General features: G+C 45.1%; 1 protein-coding gene across 1 annotated transcript in view; it reads right to left on the bottom strand.

Moving 5' to 3' along the window:
• The window catches only part of LOC127573415 (netrin-3-like), a 267,637-nt gene that overhangs the window by 146,584 nt on the left and 94,569 nt on the right, over positions 1-26,484 (bottom strand). Inside the window, exon 3 of the mRNA XM_052021620.1 lies at positions 17,625-17,813. Within this exon, the coding sequence (XP_051877580.1) occupies positions 17,625-17,813 (189 nt within the window). The remainder of the gene's footprint in view (positions 1-17,624; positions 17,814-26,484) is intronic.

Here is a 26,484-nt window from a genome sequence, read left to right on the forward strand (position 1 = left end):
AGGTTGTGTGTTTAAGTTAAGTTAATGTTTCAGGTCAAGGACTGTTTGTGCCTTTCTAAGTGAAGGCTTACATAATCTCTTCGAGCAACCCAAGTCAGAGCCTCTGAAACTTCCTCTCTTGGTTCCTGATGTCTGATGTCTGCTGATAACACATTGGACCTGAGTGTCTGGTCCTGAATACCTGTGACCTGTCTCTCTAGAGTCTAGGATTCTGATGTCACAGTATCTCATGTCTGGTGGTTAAGTGTAAGGGAATTTGGTGTCTGGATTTCTCGTTTGAGTGTCTGACATCTTTACAACTGGATCAGGATTGGGTGTCTCACATCTCAATGTCCAGTACCTGGATGTCTGTTGTCTGGGTCTCAGTATGCTGGTCTTCAAACTCCTAGATACCTGGGTGTCCGTCTGGGGTCTGGTTTTAGATGCCTGTGGTCCTGATGCTCCGGCATCTGAGAGTCAGGCTGCCTTGTCTATGACATCTATTTACTTGCTCATTACAACACAGAAGCAGGTAATTGAGATCACCAAGTCCATGCTGGCCTCTGGCAGAACTAACCCACCAGTCCCATTCCCCCTTCCTTATTTTCCCATGGCTTATTCCTGGAACTTATTTTCCCTCACATGCCTGTCAGCTCATCCTTTGTTTCTCTTTTGCCTCTTCTCTACACTAGGGTAGTTCATGGCAGTCAGTTAACCTACCGGCACAACGCTGAGCTATGAGAGGAAGCCAGAACTTGCAGCCGAATCTCACACAGTGAATGGGATAATTTGCAAATTCCACATGGACAAGATGGAACGGCAGCTCTAAATGTTGAACCACCATGTCATCTGTTGCTTTGGTGCCAAATGGTGTCTAAAAGCCTGGGTACCTGGTGCCAGCTTCCTGGGTATCTGGCATCTGTATTTGATCCCAGAATGTCTGGGTGTCTAGTGCTTGGGAGGTTGTTGTCTGGCATCTGTCTAGCTGGGTGTGACATGTTTAATTTTCTGTGAGTGCATATGTCCAATGTTTAGCACATGAGTCCTAATGTGCCTTGTGTTGGTATGTCTGTGTTTCTGGTGTCTGGATTTGGTGTCCTCATTCAGGAGTCTAGCTATTTATGTCTGTGGTTTAGGTTTAGGTATCTGGGGTCCAAGTGTCTGAATACCTGTTGTCTGGGTGTGTGATGACTAGTTCAGCGTCTACAGTTCTGTGTGCCCAGTGTTTTGATGCCTGACTTCTGTTGTGTGTTTTGTTTCTAGGTGGCTTTCATTGGGTGTCTGGGTTCAAACTTTGATCCAATAGACTGGATCACCTTCAAATCCTCAGTATTATTTATGGGAACAATTTAAGTTCTTTTCTTAAGTGTGTACTTTGTACTTGAAAGTTCTGCAGTTTCAGTCCATGAAATGGAGCAAAATGAACAATTCTGACTGATTGCAGGGTAACCTTTGCGTTTTTCCCAGAGTTGAGGCCCCAGTGTAATGTGTGAAGCAGCCTAGACTGGAACTCACTGCTAACAACCTGCCTCTTCCTGTATGTTTGGGTGTTTTGTGGCAGGATGTCTGACATCTGTCTGCCTTGTGTCTGGTATCTCTGTGTGCCTGGTATCTGTGTGTGTTTGGTATCTGTGTGTCTGGTATCTCTGTGTGCCTGGATACTGCAGACTGACCGTCTGGATGTCAGTGAGTTTTTACATCAGCTGTTTGGACACCTGATCGTCTGATATCCCTACATGCGTTTGGTGGTTGGTGCCTGCTTCTCCAGTGTCTGGGTATCGAGGTGTCTGGTGTCTAGGTGTCTTAAAACTTTACTTTAAAACTTTATTTATACAGCACAATAACACGCCCTTCCGGCCCAATGAGCCCACACCGCCCATCCCTACTAACCTGTATGTCTGTGGAATGTGGGAGGAAACCCTCGCAGTCACGGGAAGAACGTACAAACTCCTTCCAGACAGTGGCCGGAATCGAACCCCGATTGCTGGCGCTGGAATAGCGTTATGCTAACCACTACACCACTGTGCCGCCCATTACTTTTTTGGGCTCCATTACTTTCCATCCTTGTATTTCAGGCTCTTTTCTCATTGTGCCGTCAGTATCTTGGTGTTAAGTATACAGCTGTGATATTAAGGTGAACCGAAGGGTTGATACAAGTTTTTTTGGAAGAGGCTGGTTGTTGGCAGTGAGTTCCAGTCTAGGCTGCTTCACACATTACACTGGGGTCTCAGCTCTGGGAAAAATGCAAAGGTTACCCTGCAATCAGTCAGAATTGTTCACTTTGCTCCATTTCTTGGACTGAAATTGTAGAACTTACAAGTACGAATAAAGTACAGATTTAAGAAAAAACTTAAATTGGTCCCATAAATAATACCAAGGATTTGATGTTGTTCCAGTTTTAGAATCAATGTTTGCAACCCAGAATCCTTCCACGAATTCCATTCCAACTCTCCATCTCGAATGTCAGCCTTTCCCTTTAATCAGTTTTACAAATAAACATGATTCCAAGAGGCACGGCCCTTCATGCCTGTTTGTCACTCAGGCTGTGATCCAGATATTAAACAAAGTGTACACTGCCTTGGAGATACAGCATTTTCTGCAAGCCTGAAGCAGAGATCCCAATGCTTGCTTCACTGGTAAATCCCTTTTGCTCTGCCAGATTTTGGGTTACATTCACTATTAAACTTGGATTTTTATTTTTTTTCTCCTGCAGTGTCCTTCAGTGTTCCATCCCGGAGGCATTGGGGAAGAAGCCACAGGTGCACCAATCGAACTACACTGGCTCCAGGGAACCAGCCAGGCACAGAAAATAGACCCATGCTCTGTGCCCATGAAGCAATGGGCCCTGTCACACACAGGGAAAGGCAACACCAACAGCACAAAATTACAAACTCATTAGGCCAAATGGCCCAGTTCTGCTAAATATCCTGAACCTTATGGCAGAGGAGTGAGCTACTCACCACAGAGTCTCATGGCCAAAGCCTCCAGCAGTTCTGTCACAGTGGCGTCGAGGGGTCTCGTGAGTGTGGGGCCACCCCGACTGGGCTGACCCCTACATGTCCTGAATTGTTGATCGGATCCAGACCAAAAACCCTTTGGGAAGCCACACACAACACGAGCCATTTCTCAGAAATTCCCCCAGTGCTGTTCCACACTGCATGGAGGAGTTTCCTGTTCAGGCTGTTCCTGCACTCTCTCTACTGTCTGGACACGCCATGGAGGTTCGTTCTGCCACCTGCAGCCAGGAGGCTGCCCAGTGGAGCAACAACGGACTGCAGATGCTGGAATCTAGATGAAAAACACGATGATGCTGGAGGAACTCAGCAGGCCAAGCAGCATCCGTGGAGAAAAGCAGGTGGTCAACGTTTCAGTCAGGATCCTTCTTCAGGACTGAAGATAGGAAAAGGGGAAGCCCAATATATAGGAGGAAAAAGCAGAGCAGTGATAGGTGGACAAAAGAGGGGAGGCGGGGTGGGCACAGGGTGGTGATAGGTAGATGCAGGTGAGAAATAGTGATAGGCAGGTGCGGGGGAGGAGGGGAGAGCAGATCCACCAGGGGATGGGTCAAAGGTAAGGAGAGAAACAAAGGGGTAGGAAAAAAGAGAGAGAAAAGAGAGCGAGGCTAGGAAAGGGAAGAAACAAAGAAGCATGGTTCGGGGGGGGGGGGGGGTGTGGGGAAGGGGTGTGGGGATTACTTAAAGTGGGAGAATTTGATGTTCATGACGTTAGACTATAAACTTCCAAAATGGAAAATGAGGTGCTGTTCCTCCAGTTTGTGCTTGGAATTCTCCTGGCAGTGGAGGAGGCCGAGGACTGACATACCTGTGATGGTGGGGGGGGGGGGTTGGGGGAGGGTAGTTGAAGTGACTGGCAACAGGAAGGTTTCAGTGGAAGTCTCTCTCCGAGGGTGTCCTTCCCTGTTGCATCGTGGACCTGAATGGACACCGTTGCACGGAAGCAGTGCTGTGAACTAGGTTTTTAAGTTGGTTCATGAACTCCCAGGTCACTTGTCATTTCTGTGCCTGGAGGGGTCCGTGTTTCACGTGTATATGGAACGTGAGAGATGGCAGCCCCTGTTTGCACTTCTGGTTACACTTCAGCCCCACTCTCATGATTATTGGGCACGTGGTACAGAGGAGGGTGGGCTGGTCAGGGGATCTCCTGGTTGGTTTGCTTCTGGGCCTGCCCAAGGTGGACATTCACAGATCCAGGCAGTGGGCTGGCAAGGTTCCACATGAACTGACTGCCTGCCTCTCTTCCGAGGATGTGTCCTTGCCCAGGTGTCCCTGAAGAGGGAGCATGTGGTGTCCACAGGCTCTCTGGTGACCTTCTGGGGTGGAGTACATCCTGGGCAGGGATGACTATGTTTTAACAAGATCGATGTAAATATTCTTATGAGTATCATGTAACTATGCAAATAAACATCATTTTAAAAATTAAGATATTTTTATTAGTCACTTGTACGTCGAAACACACAGTAAAATTCATCTTTTGCATAGAGTTTTCTGGGGGCAGCCCGCAAGTGTCGCCACGCTTCCGGTGCCAACATAGCATGCCCACAGCTTTCTAACCCATGCGTCTTTGGAATGTGGGAGGAACACACGCAAACACAAGGAGAATGTACAAAAACCTGACAGACAATAGCCGGAATTAAACCCAGGTCGCTGACACTGTGATAGCATTACGTTAACAGCTATGCTAACGTGCCTGCCAATATGATGTCCAATATGTTTCACAGGAGCAATCAAATAACAATTGCTGCCTGGTCAGTGAACAGGAGACTGGAAGTAGTGACCAGATGATTACTCAAAGAGCTGGAGGTTCAGATTGGTCCCAAAGGAGAAGACCAAAGTAGAGATTTTTTTCAGAGGGAGTTCCATAGCCGAGGGCTTTGGCAGCAGAAGGCACATCTTTCAGTAGGCTGAGGGAGGCACACAACCTGAATGGTACAAATATCTTGGATGGTTGTAGGAAAGAAACAACTTTAATCAATAAAAGTTTGGCAGAGAGGAACAGAACCACTCAAAGAACAGCCATCCATGTTCTATTGTCCAGGTCAATATTGAGCATTACCCGACAACAACCAATGTTGGCTACAATAGAGAAACAAAGGACTACAGATGCTGGGATCTAGAAGAAAATCACGATGATGCTGGAGGAACTCAGCAGGCCAGACAGCATTTGTGGAGAAAAGCAGGCAGTCAACGTTTCGGGTCAGGACCCTTCTTCAGGACTGAAGATAGGAAAAGGGGAAGCCCGATATACAGGAGGGAAAAGCAGAGCAGTGATAGGTGGACAAAAGAGGGGAGGCGGGGTGGGAACAAAGTGGAGCAGATCCACCAGGGGACGGGTCAAAGGTAAGAAGAGAAAGGAAAAAAAGGTTAAAAAAAGAGGCTAGGAAAGGGAAGAAGAGAAGAAGCATGGTGGGGTGGCCACACCTGCCCCTACACCACCTCCATCCAGGGACCCAAACAGTCCTTTCAGGTGAGACAGAGATTCACCTGCACTTCCCTTAATGTGATCTACTGCATTCGGTGCTCTAAGTGTGGCATCCTCTACATTGATGAGACCAAATGCAGACTAGATGACTGTTCTGCAGAACACCTGCACTCTGTCCGTAACCACAATCTGCATCTCCACTTTGCCAGTCACTTCAACTCACCCCTCCCACACAATCACTTATATGTCAGTCCTTGGTCTCCTCCACTGCCAGGAGAATTCCAAGTGCAAACTGGAGGAACAGCACCTCGTGTTCCATCTTGGAATCTTGCAGCCTAATGGCATGAACACTGAATTCTTCCACTTTAAGTAATCCCCACCCCCTTCCCCACAACACCCCGGCTTTTTCAGGCCCCATAAGCTACTGATCTCCACATACAGAAGCATTTTCAATTCATCAGATCTCTATATGAAAGGTAAACAATCAACTTCTCTTATCCAGACATAAGAATGCCATACTTGCAATGAGAACTTTGACAAACTGTCTGAAGTATCTGGATGCAATAAACTTTCTGGGTGAAATTAATGGACTAGAAAGTCATGGTGGAGATTTAGAGGGAGGCAATAAAGGCAGACTGATGAAACTGCTTTCTGCAGGGTTTCTTGTTGCTATTACTTCAAGAGAGATTCAGCTGGAATCCTGAAGAAATGCATAGAAGGACTACTTGGATCAGAACAGGAGCAAACCAGATAGATACCCGGGCCTGTTCCACCATTCACCCAGATCACGGCTGTTTTCCTGAGCTCTCCACTGAAAGTCCACTGAGGATGTGATGAGAGATTTCCCCACTAGAATTCAGCAGGAGCTCATGTCTTTGTTCATCTGTCGGACAGTCGTCAATGTACAAGCACCTTTGAGAGGGACAGAAGACCAAACACACTAGACAGTGGTCAGATACTTTTTGAGAGAAAGATACTGAGAGACTCTGGTACGTGTACAGGTATACGTGGAAAGGTATCTCTCTAAAAGTGGAGGACTGAGAGACGAGTCAAATAATAGATATCTCCCTGACAGAGGGATTAATTAACAACTTCTATAGTTATAGACCGAAATCTAATCTAGGGGTTCAAAATGTTTTTATATAGAATAACAGATATGTAGGAGTGAGTTACAGGCAGGGACCAAATCGAAGTGTTCATTGGGAGTGTTATATACAGAACAACAGACACCCCAGAGTGAGATTTAGGCTAGAACCTTTTTGAGTAGTTTGGGATTTGTGTTGGTAGTTAGAATCACAGACAGTTGAGAAGAATTAGAGTGCAGAATTTAACTGAGGGCTCAAAGTGGTTAATGCACAGATACCAAAGAATGAATTACATACTGGAATCTAATTAAATTGGCAGAAGTTCTCCATAGATTGGAAGATACATGGGAGTATGTGAGGTGATGGAATGAATTTATACCTCTAATTTAGCTTTTTGTGGAGGTAACTAGGGAAACGATAAGGGCAGAAAGGTGGATGTAACTTACATGGGCTTCAGGATGCTTTTGATAAGGTCCCACATAGCAGGCTGGTCCAGAAGATTAAGGCGCAAGGGATCCAAGGTGTGCAGGTGAATTGGATACAAAATTGGTTGTCTGATAGAAGTCAGAAGGTGGTGGTGATGGGTGTTTCTCTGACTAGAAATCTGTAATAAGTGGTTTACCACAGGGATCGGTGCCGGAACCTTTGTTATTTGTAATTTATATAAATAAGTTGGATGAGTCCAAGTCCATAGCTCCCTGAAAGTGGCTACACAAGTTGATAGGGTGGTAAATAAGGCATATGGCATCCTTGTCTTTATTAGTTGAGGCATTGAGTTCAAGGGTCAGGAAGTTATGTTGCAGCTTTATAAAACTCTGGTTAGGTTACATCCAGAGTATTGCATTAAATTCTGGTTGCCCCATTATAGGAAGGATGTGGAGGATTTGGAGAGGGTGCAGAGGAGATTTACCAGGATGCTGCCTGGATTGGAGGGCATGTGGTATAAGGAGAGGATGGACAAACTAAGGTTGTTTTCTCTGGAGCATTGGAGGATGAGGGGAGATCTGATGGAAGTTTGTAAAATTGTGAGAGATGTAGATAAAGTAGACAGCCATTTCTTTTCCCAGGGTTGAAATGTCTAATACTAGAGAGCATGCATTTAAGGTGAGAGGGGGAAAGTTCAAAAGAGATGTTCAGGGCAAGTTTTTTTTTACACAGAGAGTGGTGGGTGCCTGGAATGCTCTGCCAGGGGTGGTGGTGGAGGCAGATACAATAGAGGCATTAAAGAGGCTCTTAGATAGGCACATGGATGTACAGAGAATGGAGGGAGATGGACATTGTGAAGGCAGAAGGGATTAGTTTAATTAGGTGTCATTATCTTAATTAGTTTAGCATCAACATCGTGGGTCGAAGGGCCGGTTTCTGTGCTGTACTGTTCTATGTTCCATGTTCTATGTTGTATGTTCTATGTTCCATGTTCTATGAGAACATAGCTGGTCTGATTTGTAAGTGTGCAGACAATGTGAAAATTGGTGGAGGTGTAGATAGGGAAGCAGGTTGTCTAAGGATACAATGGGACATGGATCAGCTGGGAAGTTGGGCGGAGCAGTGACCTTTGGAATTTAATGCAGACAAGTGTGAGGTGATGCATTTTGGGAAGTTAAATTCTGGTAGGACATATAGAGTAAATGACAGCGACCTTAGGAGTATTGATGTCCAGAGAAACCTTGGGGTGTAAGTTCATAGCTCCCTGAAAGTGGTGATGCAGATGGATAGAGCAGTGAAAAAGGCATTTGGTACACTTGCCTTTATAAGTTGAGGCATTGAGTATAAGGGTTGGGACATCATGTTGCGGTAGTACTAAACATTGGTTAGACTGCACTTGGAGTACGGAGTACTGCGTATAGCTCTGGTCACCACACCACAGGAAAGATGTTGTAGCAATGGAGAGAGTGCAGAAGAGATTCACCAGGATGGTGCCTGGAATGGAGGGCAGAAATGGAGGGAGAAGTTGGAACATAAATGGCTGAGGGGTGACCTTATCGAGGTTTATAAATTTATGAGGGGCATAAATAGGATAGATGGTCAAAATCTTTTTCCCAGAGCAGGGGATTATAGAACTAGAGGGCATAGGTTTAAGGCAAGAAGGGAAAATTTAAAGATCTGAGTGGTAAGTCTATTCACACAGAGTGTGGTGGATATCTGGAATAAGCTGCCAGAGGAGGTGATAGAGGCAGATATAATTACCACATTTAAAAGGCATTTGGCGGCACGGTAGCGTAATGGTTAGCGCGGTGCTATTACAGCGCCAGCGATCGGGGTTCGATTCTGTCGCTGTCTGTAAGGAGTTTGTACGTTCTCCCGTGTCTGCGTGGGTTTCCTCTGGGTGCTCTGGTTTCCTCCCACATTGCAAAGATGAACGGGTAGGTTAATTTGGGTTTAAAATGGGCGGCGCAGACTCATTGGGCTGGAAGGGCCTGTTACCACTCTGTAAATAAAATTTAAAATTTAAAAATTTACTTGGATGGGAAGGGAGTAAAGGGATATGGGCCTAATGCGGGCAAATGGGGATAGCATAGAAAGGCATCACGGTCGGCATGGATGAGGGGGACTGAAAGGGCCCTTTTCTGTCCTGTTCGATTCTATGATCAGATTCTGCATTGGTCAGGTTATGAACAGAGCTGCAATGTTTGTGACATCAGCTTCATTCCCAAGGTCACCTTTGCTTAATACCTTTGCTTATTACCAATGGCACTTTGTGGTGCAACAGGTCGTGTAAAGAGTGGGTGAGTGAGAACCATTGCTGCCTGGATACTCCTTGCTTTACTAAAAGGATCCCAATCTCAGCTTTTTAAAGTTCAAAGATAAGCTGATGGTTTTACACAATCTCTTGCACAAACTAGAATATTCCATTTGTCTAAAATGTGTTGCGGCAGAAGGGAAACACAGCCAGATGGGAATGATGAAATGGATCTCATAACATGTTGGCTGTTCTGTACTGCATTTCCTAATAAACAGCACTGCCAAAATTCCAGCCTATAACTCACTCCCGGGTATCTGTTTGTCTACTTAGAACACCCGACCCCTTCCCTGAGCCCCTCGATTTAGATTCCAGCCTGCAATTCACTTCCCACAGTCTCCACTGCCCTCTTCTCCATGTAACATCCCACTGCCCCTGCCCCCCACCCCCAAATTTACCAATAATGTAACATTAGCATGTCTACAGGAGCACATCTTGGAGAAAGTCTACATCAGAGTTCATCAAGTTTATTCACCACCAGCTCACTAAGTGAGTCTGACTTTGTTAAAATAGAGATATTTAAGGCCATCTTCTCCGAGAGTAATTTTTATGAAACCTTCCAAAAATGTGGTTGGAAATTTTTTGAGGGAGGATGAAAGGTAAAGGAAATAAAATCAAAACCTTGAAACAGTCCTTCAAAAACAGTAACAAGATACAAAGTTGGAAGTCTAAGAAATGTTCAGTTTAATTGAACAGACATAAAATTTAATGGGAATATCTAAACCATTAGTTACTAGTCTGAGGTTACGTCATCACTACAGAGAGATATGGGAACAAGTTTTTTAAAAAAAATCAGACGAGACCAGAGAAGGATAACAGTAAGTGCCAACAATGGCAAGTGTCCTGGGAAAGGGCAGCGCCAGCACAACCAGCACTGAACCAGGACATGAGCAGCAGTTGGTAAATACTGAGGGTTTAAAGGAAGGAAGCAGAGAATTTGTGGGGTGAGGGTGGTAGGGTATTATCAGGGAGTGACTTACAGGCTAAGATACTGAAACAAAGGCTTTCATTATTTAATGGTTTATAGCAGGGGGATAACTGTTGAACCATTGTACTCCCACTGGTGAAGGTTGGGAGGGAGTTCCAGGACTTAAACCCAATTATGATGAAGGAACAGTGATATATTTCCAACTCAGGAGGTTGTGCAGCTTGGGAAGAGAACCTGCGAGCGTTCCCATGCACTGAAGTGCTTGCCCTTGGTGGTGGAGGCTGCAAACTTGGGTGGTGCTGTAGGAACAGGTAAGTAACTGCCATGCATCCGGTCAATGATACACACTGCAGCCACTGTGTACCGGTGGTGGAAGGAATAAATGTTTAGGTGGTGCTTGGGGGTGCAAATCAACAGACTCTCTCTGTCCTAGACGTTGTCGAGCTTAGAGATCAGCACAACGTCATGGGCTGAATGGCCTGTCCAGTGCCGTACTATGTAGAGTTAGATCTTCACTCATCTAGGCAAGTGGAGAGTACTCCATGAAGCTCCTGACTTGTCCCTCGCAGACAGTAAAAAGGACTTGGGACATCAGGAGATATCTTTATTAGTCACATGTACATCAAAACACACAGTGAAATGCATCTTTTGCGTAAAGTGTTCTGGGGGCAGCCTGCAAGTGTCGCCACGCTTCCGGCGCCAACACAGCATGCCCACAACTTCCTAACCGATACGTCTTTGGAATGTGGGAGGAAACCAGAGTACCTGGAGGAACCCACACAGACATGGGGAGACCATACAAACTCCTTCCAGAATGTTGATGGTGGGGGCTTGGACATGGTAATATCATTAAATTTAAAGAACAGGTGTTTAGAGACTTGCTTGTTAGAGAAGATCATTACCTGCCACAGGAAAGTTACTTCCATATTATGTCTGAATGCTGTTTTGGCCATGCTGCTTGTAGGCATGGGCTGCTTCATAGAACATTACAGCACAGTACAGGCCCTTCAGCCCACGATGTCGTGCCGACATTTTATCCTGCTCTAACATCTATCTAACCCTTCCCTCACACATAGACCTCCATTTCTCTATCTTTCATGTGTCTAAGAGTCTCTTTAATGTATCTGCCCCCACAACCTCTGCCGGCAGTGTGTTCCACGCACCCACTACTCTCTGTGGAAAAAACTCACCCCTGACATCCCCCTTATATCTTTCTCCAATCACCTTAAAATTATGTCCCCTCATGTTAGCCATCGTTGTCCTGGGAAAAAGTCTCTGACTGTCCACTCGATCAAGCATCTTATCATCTTGTACACCTCTATCAAGTCACCTCTCATCCTCCTTCTCTCCAAAGAGAAAAGCCCCAGCTCACTCAACTTATCCTCATAAGACATGCTCTCCAATCCAGGCAGCATCCTGGTAAATCTCCTCTGCACCCTCTCTAAAGCTTCCACATCCTTCCTATAATGAGGTGACCAGAACTGAACACAATACTCCAAGTGTGGTCTAACCAGAGTTCTATAGAGCTGCAATATTACCTCATGGCTCAAACTCAATACCCCAACTAATGAAGGCCAACACACCATACGCCTTCTTAGCAACCCTATCAACCTACAAGGCAACCTTGAGGGATCTATGGACGTGGACTCCAAGATCCCTCTGTTCCTCCACACTGCTAGGAGTCCTGCCAAAAACCGTGTACTCTGCCTTCAAATTTGATCTCCCGAAGTGTATCACTTCACACTTTTCTGGATTGAACTCCACCTGCCACTTCTCAGCTCAGGTCTGCATTCTATCAATGTCCTGTTGTAATCTACAGCAACCTTCTACATTATCCACAACACCACCAACCTTTGTATCATCAGCAAACTTACTACCCACCCTTCCACATCCTCATCCAAGTCATTTATAATAATCACAAAGAACAGGGGTCCCAGAGCAGATCACTGCGGAACACCACTGGTCACTGACCTCCAGGCAGAATATGCTCCATCTACCACCAGCCTCTGTCTTCTATGGGTGAGCCAATTCTGAATCCACACAGCCAAGTTTCCCTGGATCCCATGCCTCCTGACTTTCTGAATAAGTCTTCTATGAGGAATCTTATCAAATGCCTTACTAAAATCCATGTACACTACATCCACTGCTCTACCTTCATCAATGTGCTTTGTCACATCCTCAAAGAACTCAATCAGGCTCATGAGATCGACCTACCCCTCAGAAAGCCATGCTGACTGTCCCTAATCAGCCTATGCTTCTCCAAATGCCCAAAAATCCTGTCTCTAAGAACCTTCTCCAGTAATTTGCCCACCACTGAAGTAAGACTCACTGGTCTGTAATTCCCAGGGTTATCCCTACTTCCTTTCTTAAACAAAGGAACAAAACTTGCCACCCTCCAATCGTCTGACACTACTCCTATGGCCAGTGAGGACGTCACCAAAGGCGCAGCAGTCTCTTCCCTTGCTTCCCATAATAACCTTGGATATATCCCAGCTGGCCTCGGTGACTTATAGAACCATAGAACACGACAGCACAGAGAACAGGCCATTCGGCCCTTCTAGTCTGTGCCGAAACGGTATTCTGCTAGTCCCATTGACCTGCACCCAGTCCATAACCCTTCAGACCTCTCCCATCCATGTATCTATCCAATTTATTCTCAAAACTCAAGAGTGAGCCCGCATTTACTACATCAGATGGCAGACCATTCCATACTCCCACCACTCTTTGAGTAAAGAAGTTCCCCCTAATGTTCCCCTAAACTTTTCCCTTTTCACCCTAAAGCCATGTCCTCTCGTACTTATCTCTCTTAATCTAGGTGGAAAGAGCCTACTCGCATCAACTCTGTCTATACTGCTCATAATTTTGTAAACCTCTATCAAATCTCCCCTCATTCTTCTACGCTTCAAGGAATAAAGTCCTAACCTGTTCAATCTTTCCCTGTAACTCAACTCCTGAAGACCCGGCAACATTCTAGTAAATCTTCTCTGTACTCTTTCAATCTTACTGACATCCTTCCTATAGTTAGGTGACCAGAACTGCACACAATACTCCAAATTTGGCCTCACCAATGTCTTATAGATCCTCACCATAACATCCCAACTCCTATACTCAATACTTTGATTTATAAATGCCAGGATGCCAAAAGCCTTCTTTACAACCCTGTCTACCTGCAACGCCACTTTCAGGGAATTATGTATCTGAACTCCCAGATCCCTTTGTTCCTCTGCACTCCTCAGTGCCCTACCATTTACTGTGTATGTCCTACCTTGATTTGTCCTTCCAAAATGCAACACCTCACACTTGTCTGCATTAAATTCCATCTGCCATTTTCTGGCCCATTTTTCCAGTTGATTCAGATCCCTCTGCAAGCTTTGAAAGCCTTCCTCGCTGCCCACTACACCTCCAATCTTAGTGTCATCAGCAAACATGCTGATCCAATTTACCACATTATCATCTAGATCATTGATATAGACAACAAACAACAATGGTCCCAGTACAGATCCCTAAGGCACACTACTAGTCACAGGCCTCCAGTCAGAGAAACAATCATCCACTACCGCTCTCTGTCTTCTCCCACACAGCCAATTTTGAATCCAGTTTACAACCTCTCCATGGATACCTAGTGACTGAACCTTCTGAACTAACCTCCCATGTGGGACCTTGTCAAAGGCCTTACTAAAGTCCATGCAGACAACATCCACAGCCTTTCCTTCATCTACTTTCTTGGTAACCTCCTCAAAAAAACTCTATAAGATCCGCTAAATACGATCTACCACGCACAAAGCCATGCCGACTATCCTTAATCAGCCCTTGGCTGTCCAAATACTTGTATATCCGATCTGTCAGAACACCTTCCAATAATTTACCTACTACTGATGTCAGGCTCACTGGCCTGTAGTTACTTTTAGATCCTTTTTTAAACAACAGAACAACATGAGCTACCCTCTAGTCCTCCGGCACAGCACCTGAGGCTAAGGACATTTTAAATATATCTGTCAGGGCCCCTGCAATTTCTACACTAGTCTCTCTCAAGGTCCGAGGAAATATCTTGTCAGGCCCGGGGAATTTATCTACCTTTACTCGCTGTAAAGCAGCAAGCACCTCCTCCTCTTTAATCTCTATATGTTCCATGACACTAGTGCTTGTTTCCCTTCCTTCCATATCCACTATGCCAGTTTCCTGAGTAAATACTGATGCAAAAAAACTGTTTTAAGATCTCCCCCATCTCCTGAGGCTCCACACATAGACGACCACTCTGATCTTCAAGGGGGCCAATTTTGTCCCTTACTATCCTTTTACTCTTAATATACTTGTAGAAACCCTTTGGGTTTGCCTTCACATTATCTGCCAAAGCAGCCTTGTGTCTCCTTTTTGCCTTCCTGATTTCCTTTTTTAGTATGTTCTTACATTTTCTATACTCTTCAAGTACCTTGTTTGTTCCAGGTTGCCTATACCTGCTATACACCTCTCTCTTTCTCTTAACCAGAGCACCAATATCCTTTGAAAACCAAGGTTCCCTATGCTTGTAAACTTTGCCTTTAATCCTGGCAGGAACATGCAAACTTTGCACTCTCAAAATTTCGCCTTTGAAGGCCTTCCACTTACTGAACACATCCTTCCTAGAAAACAACTTATCCCAATCCACTCTTCCTAGATCCTTTCTCATTTCCACAAAATTGGCCTTTCTCCAATTCAGAACCTCCACTCGAGGACCAGACCTATCCTTATCCATAATTAACTTGAAACTAATGACATTATGGTCACTGGACTCAAAATGCTCACCTACACATACTTCTGTCACCTGACCTGTCTGGTTCCCTAAGAGGAGATCAAGTATTGTATTCTCTCTCATTGGTACCTCTATATATTGATTTAGAAAACTTTCCTGATCACATTTGACAAATTCCAAGCCATCCAGCCCTTTCACAGTGTGGGAGTCCCAGTCAATATGTGGAAAGTTAAAATCCCCTACTATTACAACTTTTTGTTTCTTACATCGGTCTGCTATCTCTCTACAGATTTGTTCCTCCAATTCTCTCTGACTATTGGGCGGTCTATAATACCACCCTATTAGTGTGGTCACACCTTTCCTGTTCCTCAGCTCCACCTATATGGCCTCAGTAGACGAGCCCTCCAGGCAGTCCTGTCTACGCACAGCTGTGATATTTTCCCTGACTAGTAATGCCACTCCTCCTCCTTTCATCCCTCCCTCTCTACCACGTCTGAAACAACGGAACCCCGGAACATTAAGCTGCCAGTCCTGCCCTTCTTGCATCCAAGTCTCACGAATAGCAATAATGTCATAATCCCACGTGCCAATCCACGCCCTAAGCCCATCTGCCTTACCTACAATACTTCCTGCATTGAAATAGATGCACCTGAGAACATTTCTATCATGTACAAACCTTTGATTTCTGTCTATACCTGCAGTCCTCACATGATATTTTTCCTCCTCCGCCTCACTATCTGCTCTAACACTTTGGTTCCCCTCCCCCTGCAAATCAAGTTTAAACCCCCCGGAGCAGCACTAGCGAACCTACCCGCAAGAATGTTAGTCCCTCTTCCATTATCTGTCCTAATGTTTTTCAAAAGTTCCAGCACATCCTCTTTCCTCACGTCGACATGCCCTAGTGTATCAGCCTGCCATATGCCATCCTCACAAACTTCAAGGTCTCTCTCTCTGGTGAAATGGTGAATGGAATTGAATATTACACAATCATTACTGCTTCTGACATTATGATGGAAGGAAGGTCACTGATGAAGCATCTAAACATGTTTGGGCCTTGGTCACTGCCCTGAAGAACTCTTGTAATGATGACTGGTCTCCAACATCCACAATCATCTTCCTTTGTGTGCGGTACAACTTTATCAACTGGAGTATTGTCTCCTTGATCATTGACTTTATTTTGCCAGGGCTGCTTGGTGCCACACTTGGTCAATTCTGCCTTGATATCAAGGACAGTGTTTACCACCTCATTTCTAGAATTTAGCTCTGTGATAAATTCTGAGTGGTCCTGGCAAAATCCAAATTTGCACTGAGAAATTTGTCACTTGTGAGTAAATGCCACTTGACAACACTGAAGATATTTTTCATCAGTTTGCTGATGAGTGAGAATAGGCTGTCTACAAAGGTTTAAGGTGCTGGGGAGTAGGTACAGAGGAGATGTCAGGGGTAAGTTTTTTACTCAGAGAGTGGTGAGTGCATGAAATGGGCTGTCGGAAACTGTGGTGGAGGCTGATACATTAGGGTCTTTCAAGAGACTGTTAGATCGGTATATGGAGCCGAGTAAAATAGAGGGCTATGGGTAAGCCTAGTAATTTCTAGGGTAGGGACATGTTCGGCACAGCTTTGTGGGCCGAAGGGCCTGAATTGTGCTGTAATTGTTCTATGTTCTATGTTCTAAGACTGACAAGTGGGAACTGAACATACTCCAGTTGCACTGCACTGTGCGGGGATTGTCTTGTGTTATTCTCAGTATCAATTAGCTTGGGTTCTGGGAGAAAGTACAAAAGTGAGCTAGTTCAAGCTTCATTAATATTCAATTCAAATAAAAGTGGATGCATGTGGACGAATTTAAAATAGGGGGATATGTGGGAGGAAGGGGTTAGATAGTCTTAGGTGTGGTTTAAAAGTCTGCACAACATGGTGGGCCTGTATTGTGCTTTATTGTTCTATAATTGTTTGAATGGAAGGAGACATCCACTGAACATCCAACTCCAATACTGTTTCCTATCCTATATAATGTACAGCCTGATTATGAACTGAAAACTTCCTTCAACATTGCTGCTCTTTCTAGGTGGTCTAGTAACAGCATTCCAAAGTTCTTGATGGCACTTGTAAAAATAAACTTAAAATGTCCACTTCCTGGCAAGTTGGAACATGTCACAGCTTCGTTATAATGCGTCCTATAGTGAGTCATATAATGAGGACTGTAACTGAACAGAATACTCAACTCTTCTAACTTGTTTGTTATTAGGCATTATCCACACAACATGTATGAATGCTTGAAGACAACAGACTGCAGATGCTGAAATCTGGAACAACAGACAGTAGACTGGAAGAACTCAATAGGTCAAAGAGCACCTGTGGAGGCAAAAGGTATAAGTTGAGGTTTCAGGTTGCAACCCTACATAAGAACAGATCCTGATGCAGGATATCAACCCGAAATGTTGACTTATATCTTTTGGTCCTGCTGTTCTTCCAGTGTTCTGTTTGTTATGCCTGAATGCTGATTATCTAAGAACGACAAACAAACTTGGAAAGCTCACTGAGTCTGGTGCTGTTGATCAATCTGCCTCGATGAATACATTTGTGTGAGGTTTCATTGCTCCATCTAATTCTGCTCATGTCTCCCTGAGATGTGTCAATTTACCATTGTCCGGTAAATATCCTCCACATCTCTCCACATCCACATGATTAGAATCTTTTGTTGTATTGGAACTTGCCACTTACCTCTGCAAGCTTTGCGGTGAGTAATAGCCTTGGTGAGGTCTCGGTAGAATCCTTCCTTACAGTAGTGGCAATGTCGTCCTGCCGTATTATGCCGGCAATTTAGGCAAACACCTCCACTCTTTCGGCCAGAGAGCTTGTAAAGTTCCATGTTAAATCGGCAACGTCGGGCATGCAGGTTACAGCTACATGCTGAAGGAAATAAACACAGATTGTATCAAAGGTTGTTGGTGGCCATGGGCATTTAGTGCATATCAGGTGATGGTGTCAACAGGCAATGACGTAGAACTTCGAAAGTATGAAGTGGGTAATAGTTTAAAATGGCAGTTGTACAGAGTCAGTATCTTCACTACCCACACTCACTCCTTTGGCATCCCCAAAGATCTACCTAGCCTTAACACCCTCCAATTCTTCACTGTTCCTCATGAGCACAAACAAGACCTGGATCTACTCTCCTATCACCTTGCTTTACCCCCTCTCTGTCTCAACAATATCAGACATTTCGTCCAACACCCAATTTCGGATAAGCAGGAATTTCCTTCAGAGAGCTGTGGATATATACAAGCTTGAGATGGGCAGATTTGTGCATTATTGTGAAGTCAAGGATCATGGAAATTAGGCAAGGAATTGGAGCTGAGACCAATCATCAGATCAAGCATCACCTTATTCAGTGATGGAGCAGGGTAAAGGAGTTGTTAGACCCACAGAGCCAACTTCATCCCAGGTATTAATCCTGTAAATCTTCTCTACATTTCCTCCTTTTTAAGGGTGTGGTTTCACCAACGTCCTGTGCAGTTGTAACATGATGTCCCAACTCCTGTACTCAACTCCCTAACCGATGAAGGCAAGTGTGCCAAACACCTTCATCATCCTGTCTACCTGTGTCTTCACTTTCAGATGACTATGTAACTGTACTCCTAGGTCTGCCTGTTCTACAACACTCTCCAGGTCACTAATATTTACTGAAGGCATGTTTGCCTTCATAGGTCAGGACACAGAAATGGCACATTATTTTACAAGTAACTTCTTTAGATATGGTCGAAGGTTGCGTTCATCCTATTCATAGTTAATCCACATCCCTTTTGGAAAGATTTGATGCTTCATGCTCAAGTCCAAAGCTCGCTTTAAGTGAAGCATTCTGTCATTGTCAAGCTTCTCAAGTCTGAAGGGCCTATCCCTGTGCTGTACTGTTCTACGTTCTATGTCCTATGTTCCACGTTCTACGTTGCAACTTTACGAAACTTTGGTTCGACCGCACTTGGACTAAGTACAGTTCTGGTCACCATACTATAGGAAGGCTCTGTTTGCAATGGAGAGATTGCCAAGATTCACCAGGATGTTGCCTGGATTGGAGGACTTTAGTTATGGGGAATGATCGGATAGGCTGGGTTTGTTTTCCCTGGAGTGAAGGAGGCTGAGGGGTGACCTGGTAGAACAATATAAGATTATGAGAGGGTAGATAGGGTAGATAGCCAATTTCTTTTTCCATGGCAGGGGTATTAAAATCAAGATGGCATAGGTTTAAGGTAAGAGGGAGGAGTTTTAAAAGGGAATAAGTTTTTTTTTACATGGAGTGGTTGATATCTGGATCTTGCTGCCAGAGGCGGCGATGGAATCAGATACATCACTATATTTGAGGTATTTGGACAGCCACTTAAGCAGACAAGGCATAAAAGGATACAGCCCCAATGCAGATACATGAGATTACTGTAGGTTGGCAACAAGGTCAGCATGGACATGGTAGGCCAAAGAGCCTGTTTCTATGCTGTGTGACTCATGGTTTGATGACTATGACTCTGAACATGATCCCAACAATGCCCTCTACACTTTACTCCAAACGTGATCTCACCAGAGCCCTGTGCAGAATACTCTGTGTGGTTTCAGGCAATGCACTGTACATATTGCTGTAGCTATAAGGAGAGACTGGGTTTATTCTCACTGGAATGTAGGAGGCTGAGGGGTGACCTGACAGTGTTTTATAACATTATGAGGGGCATAGAACAGTCCAGCACAGGAACAGGCCCTTTGACCCATCATGTCTGTGCCAACCATGAAGTCAATCTAAACTAATCCCATCTGCCTGCACATAGTCCATATCCCTCCATTCCCTGCCTGTCCATGTGTCTGACTAAATGCCTCTTAAACTTTGCCATCATATCTGCTTCTGCCATCTCCTCTTGCAGCACACTTCAGGCACCTACTACTCTCTATACAAAAAATATGTCTTGCCATCTCCTTTAAACTTCTCCCCTTCACCTTAAACCTGGGAAAACTAGTCTATCTCCCCTATCTATGGCCCTCAAAATTTTAAATACTTCTATCAAGTTGCCCCACTGCCTCCGATGCTCCAGAGAAAACAGTCCAAGTTTGTCCAACCTCTCCTTGTAGCTAATACTCTCTAATCCAGGCAACATTCTGGTGAACCTCTTCTGCAAAGCTTTCACTTGTTACCCATTGTGTGCTGACCGGAACTGCACAAAATACTCCAAATGTGGCCTAATCAAAGTTTTATACAGCTGGAATATGACTTTACAACCTTTATAATATCCTGTCTGATGAAGGCAGGCATGCCATATGTCTTCTTCACCACCCTATCCACTTGTGTTGCCACTTTCAGGGAGCTAGGACATACACTCCAAGATCGGCTGTGCATCAACGATCCCAAGGGTCCTGCCTGAAACCACACTTGGAATATACTTGCCTCTGACATTTGACCTCCCAGAAGATCTCTGTCAAGAACCCAGCAATCTCCTCCCTTGCTTCCCTCTGCATCCTGGGATAGATCCCATCAGGCTCTGTGGACATCCATACCCAACAGCTCCTCCTTCTTAATATCAGCATGCCTTAGTATGTCAACGTACTCCTCCCTGATCTCACCATCATCCATGCCCTTCTCCTTGGTGAATACAATGTGCAGGACTCACTAAAGATCACACCCACGTCCTCTGGGTGTATGCATAAATCTCCTCCTTTGAGCCTGAGTGGATACACCCACTCCCTAGCTACCCTCTGGATAGAAAGTTGGAGTCCTTTTCCCAGGCAGGGGAGTCTAATACTGGAGGGCAAAGGTTTAAGGTGAGACGGGAGAAGTTTAAAGGAGAAAGAATCATAGAATCGTATAGCAGGGAAACAGGCCATTCAGCCCAACCCATCCACACTGACTAGTGGTCACCCTTCTATATTTATCCCACCACCCAGCACTTGGTCCATGGCCTTCTATGCCTGAGCAATTCAAGTGTTATGTAGCCTGTGACCCAGCTTTAACCATTCTCTCAAGCAGTGCATTCCAGGTACTCACTGCTCTCCGGGTGAAGAAGCTCCCCCTCATATCCACTGCGATCTCTTCCCCCTTCCCCTAAATCTGTGTCCCATAATTTTATCTACCTCTGATATGGGGAAAGTTTCCTGCAGACTACCCTATCTATACCCCTCATAATTTTATATACCTCAGTCATGTCCCCTCCTAACCTCCTCCGCTCCAGGAAGAACAGACCCAGACTCTCCAGTCTCTCCTTATTACTGAACTGCTCCATCCTGGTGAATCTCCTCTGCATCCTCTTCAGCACCATCACATCCTTCCTATAACTCAGTGACCAGAACTGAACACAGTACTCCAACTGAGGTCTGACCACAGCTTTATGAAGATGGAACATAACCTTCTTATTTCTGTATTCAATGCCCTGACCAATGAAGGCCAGTATCCTGTATGCCTTCCTAACCACATTATCTACTTGCGTTGCCACCTTCAAGGATCTATGGACTTGTATTCCAAGGTCTCTCTGTTCCCCAATACTCCCTAGGACTCTACCATTCATGGTGTACGCCCTAGCCTCATTAGTGCTCCTAAAATGCATCACCTCACACTAATCTGCATTAAACTCCATCTGCCATTTCTCAGCCCATTTCACCAACACATCAGTATCACCCTGCAGCCTAAGACTACCCTCCACACTGTGAACAACTCTGCCAATCTGTGTCATCTGCAGACTTAATAACCTTGCCTCCCACATTCACATCCCAGCCATTCACGTATATTACAAACAGATTTACGGGGTAAGGTTTTCGTACAGAGGGTGGTAGATATATGGGACCAGCTGCCAGAGGAGGTGGTAGAGGCAGGTACAATTACAATGTTCAAAAGACATTTGAACAAGTATTTGGCAAAGAGCAGAGATACACAAGCCTAATGCAGGCAAATGGGATTAGTGTAGACAGGCATTGGGGTTAGCTTGGATGAGGTGGCCAGAAGGGGCTCGTTTTTGTGCTGGACGATCCTATGAATCACAAAATGTTAGCAGACAGGTGCAGCAAGTGAGTAGGAAGGAAAATGGCACTTTAGTCCTAATTGAAAGAGTGTTGGATTTTTGAAATTGTGAATTATTGTTCCAATTGTACAGGGTTTTGGTGAGGCCACACCTGGAGTACAGTGGACAGTTTCAGTTCCCTTATCTAGGAAAGGATGTGGTTGCATTGGAGGCAGTCCAAAAGAGATTGACCAGGCTAATTTTTGGGATGAGAGGGATGTCCAATCACAAACTGTTCAAAAAGTTAGACCACTATTGGTTGGAGTTTAGAAGAATGAAGGATGATCTTATTGAAACGTAAGACCCTGAGGGTACGACAGGGCCGATGTTGAGATCCTGAGGGTACAACAGGGTCGATAGTGAGATGCTTTCTCCAGTGGGAGAATCTTGAACGGGGGGGGGGGGCGGTGGTGGGAGGCATAGTTACGAGATTAAGAAGTGGTCATTTAAAATGGAGTTTTTGTACAAACTTCCCACAGAGGGTGGCAGAATCTCTGGAATTCTCTATCCCGGAGGGTGGTGGAGGCTGGATCACTGGGGCTATTTAAAGAGGAAGTAGATACATTTAGATATATTTTTGAAAAAACAAAGAATTAAGAGCTGTGAGGAACAGGCACAGAGGACTTCAAGCCTTGGACAGATCAGCCATGATCATACTGAATGGGGTGGGGGGAGGGGAGAACAGACAAGGAGCCAAGTGGCCTCTTCCTTTTTCCTATTTTTTTGAGTTCTTATGTTCTGTATCATTACTCCAAGCCAGCTCTCAACAACACCCTGCACGTGTTACTCCAAGTGTATTCTCACCTATGCCTGTACATTGGCAGTCCTGCAGTCATGCAGTGAGGACACTGGTCTGGATATTTTCAGCTTTGAGATGTTAGCCTAAAAGTAGGGATATGTCATCATCCTACCCGTTTGTGATATTGGACCCAGCAACGTGGTTGACACTTACAGAATCATACAACTGTTATGGCATAGAAGGAAACATTTTGGCCTCTAAGTACCCTCTGAAGTTGCTAGTTACATTAAGGGGTGTTTGGAGATGGGTGAAAGCTGCTGGCCGTGTCAGAGATGCCCATGTCTTGAGAATAAAAAATACTGGAGCTGAGAAGCGTCTGCAACCCCTCACTATGCGGTTGGCAGAGGTAGCCAATGCTGGCAGTAAATTAGAAGCAATGTCTCCCCACCCCCCACCCACCTCCCCAGTCTAGGGTCTCCTGCACAGAGCAAACTACCATTCCTCTGCTCGAACTGCAAAGTTAACCTCAGTTGTTGTGTTTCCAGTCACTGCTCCTCAAGCTCATCAGTGACCTCAAAGAATCAGAAAACCTGCTGAAACTTAATGCATTTGTTCTAATCTGTGCAACAGATGTTACTGTACGCTCTGGGAAATACTCCATGGGCAACACAGAGAGCATGTGCAGTGTGGGTCAACAGCACTGAGGCGCTTGAGGGGAGGAGGTGATTATTCACAAATCACAGCCAGATGTTGGCTGTGCAGCCCAGCTCTGTTGCACCAGCTCGGGTCCACAAACACACAGGCCAGAACCCACACTGAGAGAATAATCACCTCCTGATTTCTGTTATTAGAGTTCACAGAACAATAGGAGGAGGCAGACCAGGAGAAGAGCACAAATAATCCGAGGGACAGGGTGCAAAATGAAGAGGCGGCAATGGGTCCAGACCCCTGAGTGAAAGCAGTGCCCAGTAAAGCAGACACAGACCAGTGGGGTAGTGGTCAGTGCTCAGCAAAGCAGACACACTGACCAGTGGGGTAGTGGTCAGTGCTCAGCAAAGCAGACACACTGACCAGTGGGGTAGTGGTCAGTGCCCAGCAAAGCAGACACAGACCAGTGGGGTAGTGGTTAGTGCCCTGTAAAGCAGACACACTGACCAGCAGGGTAATGGTCAGTGCTCAGTAAAGCAAACACTGACCAACAGGGTAATGGTCAGTGCCCAGTAAAGCAGACACACTGACCAGTGGGGTAGTGGTCAGTGTCCAGTAAAGCAGACACACTAACCAGTGGGGTAATGGTCAGTGCCCAGCAAAGTAGACACACTAACCAGCAGGGTAATGGTCAGTGCCCAGTAAAGCAGACACACTGACCAGTGGAGTAGTGGTCAGTGCCTGGTAGTGGTATTGGTATATTATTGTCACTTGTACCGAGGTACAGTGAAAAACTTGTCTTACAAACTGATCGTACAGGTCAATTCATTACACAAGTGCAGTTACATTGAGTCAGTACAGAGTGCATTGATGTAGTAAAGGTAAAAACACGAACAGTACAGAGTAAAGTGTCACAGCTACAGAGAAAGTGCAGTGCAATAAGTTGCAAGGTCACAACAAGGTAGATCTTGAGGTCATAGTCCATCTCATTGTATAAGGGAACCGTTCAATAGTCTCATCACAGTGGGGTAGAAGCTGTCCTTAAGTCTGGTGGTACGTGCCCTCAGGCTCTTGTATCTTCTACCTGATGGAAGAGGAGAAAAGAGAGAATGACCCGGGTGGGTGGGGTCTTCGATTATGCTGGCTGCTTCACCAAGACAGCGAGAGGTAAAGACAGAGTCTAAGGAGGGGAGGCTGGTATCCGTGATGTGCTGGGCTGTGTCCACAACTCTCTGCAGTTTCTTGCGGTCCTGGGCAGAGCAGTTGCCGTACCAAGCCGTGATACATCCAGATAGGATGCTTTCTACGGTGCATCATTAAATGTTGGTGAGAGTTAAAGGGGACAAATCAAATTTCTTTAGCCTCCTGAGGAAGTAGAGGTGCTGGTGAGCTTTCTTGGCCGTGGCATCTACATGATTTGACCAGGGCAGGCTGTTGGTGATGTTCACTCCCAGGAACTTGAAGCTGTCAACCCTCTTGACCTCAGCACCATTGATGTAAAGAGGTGCATGTACATTACCCCCTTTCCTGAAGTCAATGACCAGCTCTTTTGTTTTGTTGACATTGAGGGAAAGGTTGTTGTCATGACACCATTAAAGCAGTAAAGCAGACAGACTGACCAGGAGGGTAATGGTCAGTGCCCAGTAAACTGGACACACTGACCAGCAACAGGGTCATATCTCTTCTTAATACTGAAACCATTGCTGTCCTGAATAAATTTGTATGATTTGGATTTGGGTTCCCAGGATGGGTCGAGGACAATTCAGCTAATTCTTTCATTTGGCACTGAGACAAATGCCTTTTGAAAGTCAGAATATCTTGTCCATTGTTTCTCCTGTATCTCCATCATTTGTCACATCCTCTGAAAACTAATACATTTGACAGATACAACTTCCCTTTAATAAAGCCATTCGGACTCTGTGAAATTATGTTCTGCTTTTCTGACTTTGGTTGTCTCTTCCTTAATAATTAACTCCATAATCTTCCTGACAACTGAATCTCAACTCCCAGTTGTAGATCCCTCCATTCCATGCTACACTAACAGTTTCTCAGTCTGCTGGGGCTGTTCTAGCACATTTGGAAGGATGACGACCAATGAACCCACCATCTCTACAAACAACTCTTCTACAGGCATTCCTTTAGACATGTATATCTATTGCCATACATTTTAAACTGATATACCTTCACATCCCAGCTTGCCCCTGACAACTACTTAGTGCTATTTAAGTTCAGAACTCAAATTTTGCATTTAAGATTTGCCTTTTTTTTGCCTTTAGTAAGGCATTTGACAGGGCTCCACATGGGATGCTCATCCAGAAGATTAAGCTGCATGGGATCCACTGTGACTTGGCTGTTTGGATTCAAAATTGGCTTGCTCATAGAAGACAGAGGGTAGTAGTCAATGGGACTTAATCTGGCTGGAGGTCTGTGACTAGTGATGTTCTACAGGGATTCATACTGGGATCTCTGCTGCTTGTGAACTATATAAATGACCTGGATGAAAATGTGGATGGGTGGTGAGTGAGTAATTTTGCAGATGATACAAAGATTAGTGATGTGTGGATATTGTAGAAGACTGCCAAAGGATACAGTGAGATATAGATCAGTTGCAGATATGGATGGAGGAATTGCCGGTGGGGTTAATCCACCCAAATGTTTGGTTTTTCACTTTAGGAGATCAAACGTAAAGGGACAGTACACTGTCAATGGTAAGACTTTTAACAGTGTTGATGTACAGAGGAAACTTGGAGTTCTAGTCCATAGCTCCCTGAAAGTGGCTACAAAGGTTGATAGGGTGGCAAAGAAGGCATATGGCATGCTTGCCTTTATTTGTCAAGGCATTAAGTTCAATAGCCAGGAGGTTATGTTGCAGCTCTTTAAAACTCTGGTTAGGCCTGGAGTATCGCATTTAGTTCTGATTGCCCCATTGTAGGAAGGATGTGGAGGCTTTGGAGAGGGTGCAGAAGAGGTTCATCAGGATGCTACCTGGATCAGACAACATGAGCTATAAGGAGAGAACTTGGGTTGCTTTCTTTGCAGTGGCGGAGGCTGAGGGGAGAAATGATAGAAGATTATAAGATTATGAGAGCCCTAGATGGAGTAGACAGCTGGTATCTTTTTCCCAGGGTCAAAACATCTAATACAAGAGGGAATACATTTAAGGTTCAAAGGA

This window comes from Pristis pectinata, chromosome 8, assembly GCF_009764475.1.
Source record: "Pristis pectinata isolate sPriPec2 chromosome 8, sPriPec2.1.pri, whole genome shotgun sequence".
In the NCBI taxonomy this organism is placed as follows: Eukaryota; Metazoa; Chordata; class Chondrichthyes; order Rhinopristiformes; family Pristidae; genus Pristis; species Pristis pectinata.